At 41.7% G+C, this 12,632-nt stretch overlaps 1 protein-coding gene across 1 annotated transcript in view; it reads left to right on the top strand.

Annotated features, from left to right (window-relative positions):
- hydin (HYDIN axonemal central pair apparatus protein) overlaps positions 1–12,632 on the top strand; it is a 291,354-nt gene that overhangs the window by 149,297 nt on the left and 129,425 nt on the right. Inside the window, 9 exon segments of the mRNA XM_034175548.1 lie at positions 919–999; positions 1,128–1,277; positions 1,381–1,620; positions 2,978–3,107; positions 3,429–3,533; positions 4,949–5,119; positions 9,839–10,018; positions 12,024–12,223; positions 12,316–12,390. Of these exon segments, the coding sequence (XP_034031439.1) occupies positions 919–999; positions 1,128–1,277; positions 1,381–1,620; positions 2,978–3,107; positions 3,429–3,533; positions 4,949–5,119; positions 9,839–10,018; positions 12,024–12,223; positions 12,316–12,390 (1,332 nt within the window).

Genomic DNA, 12,632 nt, shown 5'->3' with positions numbered 1-12,632 from the left:
CCAACACACACGTTACAGGAATTTGTGTGTTGTTTTTTACAAATAAATAAACCAACCATTGAAGGAGACTCATTTTTCCTATAATGCCTGCAAGTGTGTCTGTTAAAGCTCAAACCTTCAGAATTTAGCGCATTCCTTTAAAAGATATGTCATATGTGTGATATTTTCTCTCTGTAAAAATGACAGAGTTAATATCAATAAACTGTCTGGAATGAGTTGTTTATGAGTAAAACTATGAGTGAAAAGTGTGTTGTGCGTCATGCCTCCTCCACGCTCTGTCTTTTTGCATGTTGAAAGTAAATTACCCCCCCCCCCTTTGGGCAACAGCAGCCGGCCCGCTCCGCTCTCTTCTGCTGAAGGACTGAGCTCTCAGCCGTCTGACTATGTAAGACAGACACTCTGGCTCCTTGTTCATTTTTGGGTTTGTGATTACTTTGGATTTTTATTCAGAAGCCTCAACACTGCTTAAACTCAAAACTGGCTTATCAGTACTAAAAGTTAGTGGTTAGCTGTAATGTCCGCTAAAATGTTTTGTGGGTTAGCATTATAAAAGTTAACTTTTCAGTTAGCAGATTAGCGGTTATCAAAGCTAACTTTTTGGTTAGCTTTGATATGGTTACAATATAATCCAGTCTGAATTATATTAAAATAACAAAAACCTGTGTGGTAATAAGTCATAATGTTTACACACGTTAACGATTTTCACAACTTTTCCGTTTTGAGGTTTTTTTTAGAGGGTATTAAGATATGAATTAAAGTTGGCATAAAGAATTTGTTATAAATGACCAGATTTCATTATTCTCCTCCTGCATTAAAACATGACAGACATGTGATCTGCCTTCCTGCAGCCCAGCAGGTATAAGAATGAACCCACGTCACTGTCACACCGTTTGTAATTGTTCTGTGACTTCCTGTCAGGTGACCACCGTGCAACTGTTCAATCACCAGCCTGTCACCTGCAGCTGGAGCATCACTGAGGCAGCCAAGCCCTACAAGAAGGTTCCCACCCACATTCTGCACAAATGGCAGCTCATTAGCAATAGTGGTTGTTGCTGTTGATGTATTTATGGTGTCTGTAAACTTCCAGAAATACTGGTATCAGCTGAATAGTTCCTGTTTTCACTCAGGTGAATAAGTTCATGCCGCTTCATGTGCGTAAAAAGGTTTTAAAAGAGCAACAGCCCCCTCCAGTGGTGTTTGAGCCCATGCCCTGCTGCGGTACTCTGTCCTCCGGGGAACGGGTCAACGTCCAGGTCAAGTTCAGCCCAGCTGAGGGGGTAAAGAGTTTGGAATTTAGAGTTTATGCCCTGATGTTTTGTTTTGCTGCTCTGATAAAAGTCCACGGGAGGATGTGACTGAAGGTGCCGTTTGTCTCTGCAGCGCACATACAGCAGTCAGCTGGTGCTGCATTTAACTGACAGCACACACCGGGTGTTCATTACAGTCCAGGGCCAGGGAGCGGAACCACACCTGGAGTTCTGTCCGGCCCAGCTGGAGTTTGGGCCTGACCTGCCGTCCAGCACCGAGTCTGAAGCAGAGGTCACGGTCAAAAACCGCTGCTCCTTCCCCATCGAGTTCTACTCTTTAGAGTTCGACACACACTATGTTGAGGAAGAAAAGGTAGGCTGTATTAAAAAAAAAGAAGAAGCCAAAAGTCAAAGTAATGTTTATTTAATTTGTAATCTGCAGTGATTAATAAACAGGAGAGGAGAGCTCAAACATGACTAGAGGTTTACGCTGATTCTGAGCTTACTATAGATTTGAGGACCAATTCGAGATGAGACAGGGTGTGAGTGAGGTGCACAGTTCTGCACAGACCCCAAATCCACCACAACACATTGGAGAGAGGTTTATTTAACGTCTGGATCAGTTTTATCAGCTCAGTTCAACCCATGGCTATAAAACATTTAACCACAAGGGGGAGACAAAGTCATAAATCACAAGAGTCATATCTGTCCATTTATACCAGCTGATACCAGCTTATTGACACAATTTCAGTGTGTGTGTGTGTGAGAGAGAGAGAGAGAAAAACAAAATATGAATATTAGATACTCAGTATAACTGGTTTATATTGTATCTGAATAAGCCTTAAAAGTGTAACACTGAACTATTTACTGCGTTTTCCAGATTTTTTTATTTTTATTTTTTTACTGATTTAGGATTCATGTGACTTATGGTGGGAGGTGATGGTCTAGTGGTTAAGGTGTTGGGCTTGAGTCCAGAAGATCATGGGTTCAAATCCCCACCTGTCTGGAAAATCACTCAGGGCCCTTGGGCAAAGCCTTTAATCCCCTATTGCTCCCGGTGTGTAGTGAGCGCCTTGTATGGCAGCACCCTGACATCGGGGTGAATGTGAGGCATTACTGTAAAGCAGTTTGAGCATCTGATGCAGATGGAAAAATGCTATATAAATGCAGTCCATTTACCATTTACTTATACCCAGTTGCAACTTGTATAACAAAATAAGTAAATAAATAAATAATGTAACATTTGTAATTAATAATAATAGTAATTTTAATGATTGTTTATGTCAGACTTTCCCAGGAATCAAATCATGAAACAAAATAGACTAATAATAATAATAAAAGAATAAATGCCAAAAATAAAAACTACATCACAACAATGAACAAAAATCCCAAACTGATGAGCTGACAGTACAGAAAAACGGTGTCTTATGAATGAGTTTTTCCTCATCAAGAGACTTTTTTTAATATGTGTGACTTATACTGCAGCATACTCGGTAACAGTATTTTGGGACGTCTATCTCTTTTGTGTGTTTATGAAGAAGCATTTCACCAAAGTCACTCTGCATATCAGCATGTTTGTCATCTATGTGTATCTGCTGTGACAATGTAGTCGCCGCAGACTATTTTTCTCATCAGCCTCTCTGTAGTCTCTTCTTTGCTTTTTCTACTCCTCTTTGTCTAATTTTCTCATTTTCAAACTTCCAGTTTTGCCATTTCTGTATCCCATGCAGATTCTGCGTCTGATGCAGGGTTATGATGAGCAGAACATTTTGCTTCTGCCACCCAGAGCACCTGGTGATCGTCTTCCCACAGAGCTTCTGGCGTACTATGAGGAGTACTGCTCCCAATTACATGCTGATGGTAGTAAATTCCAACATATCTTCTTAGGTGTCAAATAATGATGCTGCATAGGTCATCCTTCCTGCCAGTAGAGCTCAGTATTTATAACATTTAGTAAACTTTGACCAGTATTTCTCATGATATTTCGCATGCGTCCATGCATTCATTTCAGAGCACGCTCCACGTTCACATACTAATGCACGGCATTGTTATTTGAAGCCTTGGAAATGAGATTGGTCTGTAAATTTAATAAAATAAAATATGAAAATGATTGTCTCACTGTTGTGTGCGTGCACGTGTTGATGGTCACTGGCTTTACTGTAATTTGTATTTCTATCTCAGAGGTAAAGGTGAAGGGTGATGTGCAGGACGAAGCAGACAGTGGACGATTGTGTCTGAACTCTAGAGAAGAAATGCTGACTTTATCACTGAAACAAGAAAAGTTATGTGAGTACTACATTATTTTAAAAACTTCCATCTTTGCAAAATTAAGTGTAATCTGTATATGGATTTATATGGGTTATCTTTTATTTTATTTTATTTTTTTGGAAAACTGTATAGAGACATGCAATCAAGTGACCGTGAAACCACCATCACACTCAGCCACATTTCCACTATGTCTGCAAAAAATGTGGTGAACACGTTAATAAATGTAGCTTAAGTTCTACCAAGTAGACTCAGATTTCAAAGCTTTTATTCAGATTCACCTGATCACTAACAGCTATATCTCTAACAGGAAGCAGCTGGTCCCCTTTTAGTCACCAACTCATGAACAGCAAGAAATGTGTACTTTATTTAAACGTGTCAGTTCTGTTTCACATCTCTGCTGGTTGCAGTTGCTGGCCAGAAGCACCTCCTTCTCTACCTCCAAAAATAGCCACCAGTTAGTCCCTGTGTAATGCCTGGGATAGGCTCCGCCTCTGCCTTCATCTGACTGCAGGATTCAAGATCATTGTATCCCTGCACCATCAAGAGTGGGACCTCCCACAAAGACTCTTCTAGCATTCTGTACAATACCACTATGGATCAAACCTCTAACTGTTTCATATTTCCTGAGTCTTGATGACAGAACATGCACAACTTAATGATAACACAGTAGAACCCAGTATGGATGTGGTACGGTCTCCATGAACTTGGAGGATGCGGCCAAACTTTGAACATTCATTCATTTTCTATACCCGGTTATTCCAGTAGAGTCACGGGGCTGGAGCCTGTCCCAGCAGTCATCAGGCATGAAACAAGTTACACCCTGGACAGGACACCACTTTGGACATGTTCAAAAGATACATAATGAGCATGTGGTTGATTCAGGATGCAGTAAGAACTGAAAAAGGAGGAAGTAAAGACTGCACTGATGTGTTAATGACATACGTAGTTAAACTTAAGAGGGCTGTTCATTCATGTGGTACAGACACTTCCAACAGCAGTCTGTGGACCACTTAGTGAAATGAGTTGATCACTGTCCATGGTGCTGAAACATTCGCCAAAAAACCCTCCCCAAAACAAACAAAAAACAAATTTAATTCTCCTCCACCTCCTCCTACAAATGGACATTCCTGTCAAAGCATGTGCCTGTTCATGTGTGTGTGTTTGATAGAGATAGCACTTTTGTCAGGAAAGTGTTTTATTATTGAACCTGCAAGTGAACACAAAAAACCTGCGGAATGAAGCATGGACTGGGGGATTTGTTTTTTTGGACCGTATCCTCGCTGCATTCATCAGAATTTGCAGATGCATGCAGTGCCGTCTTCATAATCTGAGTGTGAGTCTGATAGGGCCTTAATGGATAGTTCAAGTATTGCAAGGTTTTTTGTCTTGATTTTCTTCTTTCTTTCTTTAATAATTGTGTTTTGTACTTTCAGTACTTACAGACGTGGCAGTGGATGAAGATGGTGGATGCCTGGAACGGCTAATGATGACTCCCGTCTCCAGAGCGATCGCCCGTCATATGAGGGTTGATCTGTCCCCTGAGGGTCTGGCTGCACGCAAACGCCGAGGCATTGCCCTCATTGTGTACGGAGCCCCTCAAACAGGTGAAAACTGAACACATCAATTTCAATTTATTTTCATTTATATAGCGCCAAATCAAACCTGTTACCTGACCCCAGAGCAACAGTGGTAAGGAAAAACTCCCTCTGAGGAAAAAACCTCAAGCAGACCAGACTCAAAGGGGTGACCCTCTGCTTGGGCCATGATACAAAACATAAATTACAGAACAATTCACAGAACAATTCACGGACGAATATACAAGAAATGCTATTGGCGCACAGGACAGGAGGATCGCCAACACGAACACAACTCCCATCTCTGGATGGAGCTGCACCTTAAACAGAGAGAAAAAACAGAATCAGCCATCAGAAAGACAAGAAATACTGTATAATTTGTCAGCATTAAACAACAAGAAAAACAGAGAAATACTAAGGTGATCGCCGGCCACTAGCCCTAAACTTCACTAAAAGACCCAGAATTTAGATAAAGTTGAGGCCGAATTAAAAGAGTAAAACAAAACTGCGCAAAACAAAACTGTACCAGTATGCTAACCATATGAAAGGGAAAATAAGTGCGTCTTAAGTCTGGACTTGAAAGTCTCCACAGAATCTGACTGTTTTATTGACGCAGGGAGATCATTCCACAGAACAGGAGCACGATAAGAGAAAGCTCTGTGACCCGCAGACTTCTTATTCACCTTAGGGACACAAAGTAGTCCTGCACCCTGAGGGCATAAAGCCCGGGCCGGTACGTAAGTTTTAATTAGGTCAGCTAGGTAGGAGGGTGCCCGTCCATGAATAATTTTATAGGTTAGTAGCAGAACCTTAAAATCTGATCTCACTGGGACAGGAAGCCAGTGAAGGGATGCCAAAATGGGTGTAATGTGGTTGAACTTTCTGCTTTGTGTCAAAAGTCTGGCTGCAGCATTTTTAACCAATTGGAGACCCCTAATGCTAGACTGCGGTAAACCAGAAAATAGAACATTGCAGTAGTCCAATCTAGAAGAGATAAATGCATGGATTAGGGTCTCAGCATCAGCCATAGACAGGATGGGATGAATCTTCGCTATATTTCGCAGGTGGAAGAAAACAGTCCTAGTAATATTTCTAATGTGGAGGCCAAAGGACAACGAAGGATCAAAAATTACCCCAAGGTTCCTCACTTTGTCAGTGTGATGTATGACACACGAGCCTAGGCTGAGCGTTAACTGGTCAAATTGATGCCGATGTCTCACTGGACCAAGAACCATCATTTCAGTCTTATCAGAGTTTAAAAGTAGGAAGTTTCTAGACATCCAACTTCTCACTGCTGCAAGGCAATCTTCTAAGGATTTTATGTGAATGAGATTACCAGCAGTTATTGGCATGTATAACTGAGTTTCATCTGCATAACAGTGAAAGGTAATCCCAAAACACCGTAATATGTGCCCAAGGGGTGCTATATAAAGGGAGAAAAGCAGGGGGCCTAAGACAGACCCCTGTGTAACCCCAAATTTCATGTCACTAAGGTTAGAGGTAGTGTTACTGTACAAAACACAGTGAGAACGACTGGTCAAGTATGACGTCAGCCATGCAAGGGCACTCCCAGTAATCCCAAAATGATTTTCCAGCCTATCAAGTAGAATATGATGATCCACTGTATCAAATGCAGCACTGAGATCTAACAGCAACAGAACCGTAGTGGTTCCGAATCCATTGTAAGCAGAAGATCATTCACCACTTTAGTGAGAGCCGTCTTGTTGTATGGCTGGGGGGGCCTGGCTGCCGGTTTGTTTGCCTTTTGTGTTTCCTCCCAGGTGGCATGCATTTGGGACTGAGTGGCTGTGTTGCTGAGGCTGTTAGGACTTCACCCTGATCACCTGCGACTCGTCAGGACTCACAGCTGAGGTGCATCTGGAGGGATTGGAGTATGTTGGCATTTAAGACTGAAGTGCACAGTGTGCATTTGCCAGAGACTCGACCTTGTGACCAGACGGGTGAGATCGTCGTCTTGGGAGCCATCTCATCAGCAGCGGACGCTGAGAATGTCCAGGTTTGATGCACGGTCTGTGAAAGAGGAGAGGGTGAGGTCTCACGCTCGTCAGCACACTTCCTGAGGTACGTTGGATTTTGTGACTAACAGTTATACAGTCAGTAAATGTGGTGTCCCTCACACCTTATTGTATTGAGCTGTATGTTAGTCATGTATCAGCTTCCACTGCGGTGGAGTTTTGTGAACTGGATGTTCCATGCCCGCAGGTTGGAAGCTGATCAGCAATCAAGCCAGGAAGTGTTTGCTGTTTGTACACCTTTAAGTGTTCTGTGTGTAGAGTGTGGACTCACATAATGGTTCCTTCTTTCACAGACTCGGTTGTTGCGGCCACCTGGGGGGTGTCGGCGGGGTCCTTGGGTCCGAAACAGCTTCTGGCTCCGGACCGTTAGCGCTGCTGGGAGCGCACCACGCCAGGCCGCACCTTTTTTTGTTATATTATCTTTGTTATATTATCACTGTTATGTATTAAATTCAGTTAGCCTTTGTACCGTGCTCTGCTTATTTCATACTGGGTCCTTCAAACGCTGGTCGGTTCTCCGAGCTGCGTCCGACACATAACACGTCTCTGTGGAATGATATTTTCTAAAAGCAGACTGCAGTGGCTCAAAGAGATTATTCTCAGTAAGATAGTCTACGAGCTGCCGTGACACCACTTTTTCCAGAATTTTAGAGAAAAATGATAGATTTGATATTGGCTGATAGTTTGTCAATACACTAGGGTCAAGATTAGGTTTCTTAAGTAATGGTTTAATCACTGCAGATTTGAAACATTTAGGAACAGATCCAGAAGTTAAAGAAAGATTAATAATTTCCAGCGCAGTCGGCCCAAGAGTGGGCCACAGGTCCTTAAACAGTTTTGTTGGTATAGGATCAAATAAACAGGTTGTGCTTTTTGTGGACATTACGAGTTTTGTCAGCATGCCTAGTGAGATACTGTCAAATTCTGTAAATCTAGGTAATACCTCTGTAGTGGCACCCACATCAATAGCAGGGTGTAGTGGCTGGATTAAGGCATGCCGGGATATGTTTAACCTGATGTCTTCTATTTTCTTCCCAAAGTAATCCAGTAAATCTTGTGCTGTAAAAGGAGAGTGAACTACAGGTGGTTGTCCATGCAAAAGTGTTGCCACCGTGTCGAACAAGAACTTTGAGTTATGCTTGTTTTTGTTGATCAAATCAGAGTAGCAAGTCTGCTTTGTAGCCAATAATGCATGCTTATAGTCTAAGATAGCATCACGCCACGCAAGGTGAAATACTTCTAATTTTGAACGACGCCATTTCCGTTCTAGACCTCTTGCTTTATGCTTGAGGTCACGCAGATAATCATTGAACCAAGGTGACTGTGATTTGGGGGAGCGCGGTTTTAACACAGGTGGTGCAATCATGTCGAGTGTAGTTTTGGACACTGAGTTTAAACTATCCACAAGTCTGTCTACTGACTGGGTATTTGTCAAATGTGAAGCTAAGACATCAGGCAGTCTAGCTTCGAGTTCAGTCTTAGTTGGGGAGTTGATGCATCGCTGTAAAGATATATATAAGGTTGTTGTTCCACTAAACACGCCAGTGAAACTGTAAACTGATGTAAGAGGCATGATGTCAATATTCGTGACAGCAATACCACGTGCGAGATCCAGATCCAGGGTATTTCCACTAAGGTGCGTCGAATCCCGAATGCATTGCCGAAATCCTAATGCATCCACAATTTCCATAAATGATTTGCAGAGGGGATCAGAAGGCTTATTTATATGAATGTTAAAGTCACCAATGATCAGAATGTTATCTGCACTAGTTGAGAAGTTAGAGATGAACGCACCAAATTCATCTAAGAATTCAGAATATGGGCCAGGAGGTAATACGACTGATTTTTATTCTTCTGACCTTGGCAATGTGTAATATCCTGAGCAGAGCAGAGAATCAGATGCTCAAATGAGTGATATTTGTAACCCCCAACAGTTAATAAGCTAAACCTAGATTTATAAATAAATAAGAGCAACACCCCTGCCTTGCTTCGCATCATGAGGGACGTGACTAAATGTATATGCTGGTGGGCAGGCCTCATTTTAGGGGAGGACAGCTGTAGGTTTAAGCCAGGTTTCACATAGCCCAATCATATCGAAGTGATGATCAATAATTAGATCATTGATCAACAGTGATTTTGAGGACAGTGATCTTATGTTAATGAGACCCAGTCTAAGGACCTCAGTGGGGTTGACATTTCAACTGTTTGGGTTTAAGGGTGGTTCCTGAGTAGCATAAATAAGATGCCTAGAAGTAGGTTTAGGTTTAAGACATTCCACGCGCGTTGTAGGTAGCAGACACAAAATCTTTGCTATTGCTGGAACAACCACTGGGCCATCCTCAATTTCAACATCATCCAATATAGTAATGGGTATTAAGTTTGAAAAGTATATCCCTTTATGATTTTTATGGACACGACTACGGAAGCAGGCCACAGTCTCAACTTGTTGAAATTCCCTCCCTGGCAAATAAACTGCACTATCACCATAGTGGATTTTCTGCACTAAATTTCCCGCTAAGCTAATGGATTCCACACCCACATTTGTCATAAGCCACATCACACATGTAAAGTATTTAAACATATGAATGAGTATATTAAATAATTCGGGTGTGATGACAAATGTGTATATGCTTAATTATGGTTTGAATCAGGATGTTTAATCTTGAGGGCACAGTCACGAGTGTGAAAGTGAGTCAGTCCTCTTACTTCTCAGCATTGGAGCAGAGCAGCATGGCTGTGGATTTGGCGCATCACTACGGAACGGCGTGTCTGAGAGTTGATGCTGTTGTTACAGAGGCGCTCACCAGTGGCACCTCTCTGGTCAGCATAACTGCAAGACAGCTTTATGACCGCACTGCTGCCGAGCATGCTGGGATGGAGGCTGAAAGGGCTGGTAAGTAGAGTCCTGAAACAAGCCCCTAAGTGCTGCACTCACCTGGAATATCACATCATTTGTGAGAAATCTTTTTTGAAAAAAGTGCGAGAACATAATCCATGAGAGACAATAGGAGCAGCAATCCCAGGATTTAAAATAACACCACGAGTCAAGCACGTTTCCAGGACCACTTAGGGGACTAAATGACACTTACAGTCCAGCCTCGGTGTACCGTGACCTATACAAAATGTATGGTGGCCATCCCAGGGTGGCAGTTGTAGACAGTTAGAGATCAAAGAAGGATTGCACAGAGGTCAAAATTTAAAAAAAAAACCTCCAATCATATTGACAAGTATTCCCCATTATTTGTCTGATCATAAAGATTAAAAAAGGTCTAGTTTGGACTATATATTGCTGAATGTTATGGAGTGAAAACAGCAGAAATGGTGACAAAGGTCAATTTCACTTGTGCAGGGGTCAGAAATGTAAAACTCCTCCAAATTTGGTAAAAAAAAAAAAAAGCCAATTATTGGTTTTAGAAGGAATAGTTTGCACCATGTGTCATGTTAGAGCGTAATACGTCATATGTGCTATGATTCCTGTCTGTCTGTTCTTGTCCTCTGGCGCCCTCTTATGACTGTCCCTGGGTTTGATTCTTTGTGTTGTAACTGTTTTGCCTTTCTTCTGCACTTCCTGTTTTATTTTTAAGGTCACAGTTTCCTTGTGGGTTTTGACAACATTCTTCCTGTTTCTCTCCCAAGCTGTTTTTCATTAGCATTTGCCCTCACCTATCGCCCAAATTCTCCAGTTTGGGCAATTACCTCCCAGTGTATTTATACTCATGTGTTCCTCTCAAGCCTTGCTTGAATGCTGCACTTTTTGCCCTCTTCTCACCTCAGTTTCAAGTGTTTCCTTGTGATTGACTGCTTCTTGTTAAACCAGATTTTTCTTATTGTATTTTAGACATTGCCTGCTGCTTATTGGACACTGTTACTTGTCACTCTAATTGCTTTTGTGCCTTGACCTCTTGCTCTGTTTTTTGGACCTTCCACCTATCCCCTTATGGACACTGTAGCGTGTATTCTCTGACTCCTGTGTACCGACCTCTACAAATGACCCCGATTCTTACAATAAAGCCTGTTTGTTACGCCAACCAAACTTATCTTTGCATTGGGGTCTTTAACTATCCCCCTCCATAACAGTATGTCATAGAATCCAGTGGACCATGTTTGACCTTTACTTTTGGGACCAAACATTCAACACGGTCAAAATGATTCCATTTATTAATCCTATTACCTTAACCAATAATTTTTGTCACTTTTTACCGAAATTGTAACAGCTTTACCTTTTGACTCCTGTACAAACTGACATTGACCTTTGTCACCATTTTTGCTGTGTTTAACCGGTAACTCCATAACATTCAGTTGTACAGTAGATAGTCCAGTCTTTACGACCACACAAATAATGTGGTATACATTTGAATATCATTGGTGCATTTTTAAATTTTGACCCCTGTATAATTCTTCATTGACCCAAACCTGGTAATAGCTATCATCCTGGCATGACCACCATACATTTTTGTGTAGGCCATGGTACACCGAGACTGGATTGTAAGCTTTGTCTTGTCTATTTAAGTGAAACTGATTAGGTCAAACTTGTCTATGGGCTCATGGACTAATATGCTCAAAATAATCTCTGATGGCAGACTCCAGGTAGTTGTTAAATGCCCGGATCTTAGTCTTGATCCAGGACAATCGGAAACACATTCAGATTACTCATTCATCTTCTTGCTGGTTGCATTCAGAGTATCCACTGGTTAAGGAAAGATCACAGCATTGTCTATGAAGTTGAGGTCACTTAACCACTGCAGTGACAAATGGACCTAAGAATTAAACAGTGTAGGAGCTAGAACACATCCGTGAGGAATGCCAGAATTGACTGAGAAAAAGTCCCAAGATTGTGGTCCCACCTTGCACAGGACGTACACTATCCTGAGGACTGAAAGATCTCCATCTGCTTCCAGCTCAGGCCACTGACGATATCACAGCATCATCACCGGCTCCCACAACAACACTTCCGGAAGCCTCCGATAAAGCTCCTGATTCAGGATCAGAATCACCAAATGTGGTTGATGCCCATTTAAAGCTCAGAGAGAACATCCACTGCAACGGTGACTCCAGGGGTCCAAAGGGGACTGAAACTAAGACCACTGTCTGCCAGCTGGTATGTTTCCTCATCCACCAATGATTGACATTCAAATAATGCACTTGTGGTTGTAAATATGAGTATGTTGAAGCAGTTATTATTTTTTACAGCAAAGAGATTTAGCCTCACTCAGTCGACTGTTACCTGAACAGGTGCTTGTTGATATCCTGGCTGAGAGGCTGCAGGTAAGACGGCTCGATTTTTCACTGACATTATATTTTTACTGAAATACTTGACATTGATTTATTTAGTGAGTGCTGACTCATGCTTTTTTAACATTAATAAATGCATGAATTGCAAAAAGCTTCAAGTAATTACTCTATTTTCCAGAGTGTAAGTTGTGTGTGTTTTTTTTAACTAATTAGGATTTCTATGCCATTGCGACCTATATACTAAATAAATCACACATTTTAAATTATTATTTATA

Source organism: Thalassophryne amazonica, chromosome 8, assembly GCF_902500255.1.
Source record: "Thalassophryne amazonica chromosome 8, fThaAma1.1, whole genome shotgun sequence".
Lineage (NCBI taxonomy): Eukaryota > Metazoa > Chordata > Actinopteri > Batrachoidiformes > Batrachoididae > Thalassophryne > Thalassophryne amazonica.
This window is presented reverse-complemented; position numbering and strand designations above follow the sequence as displayed.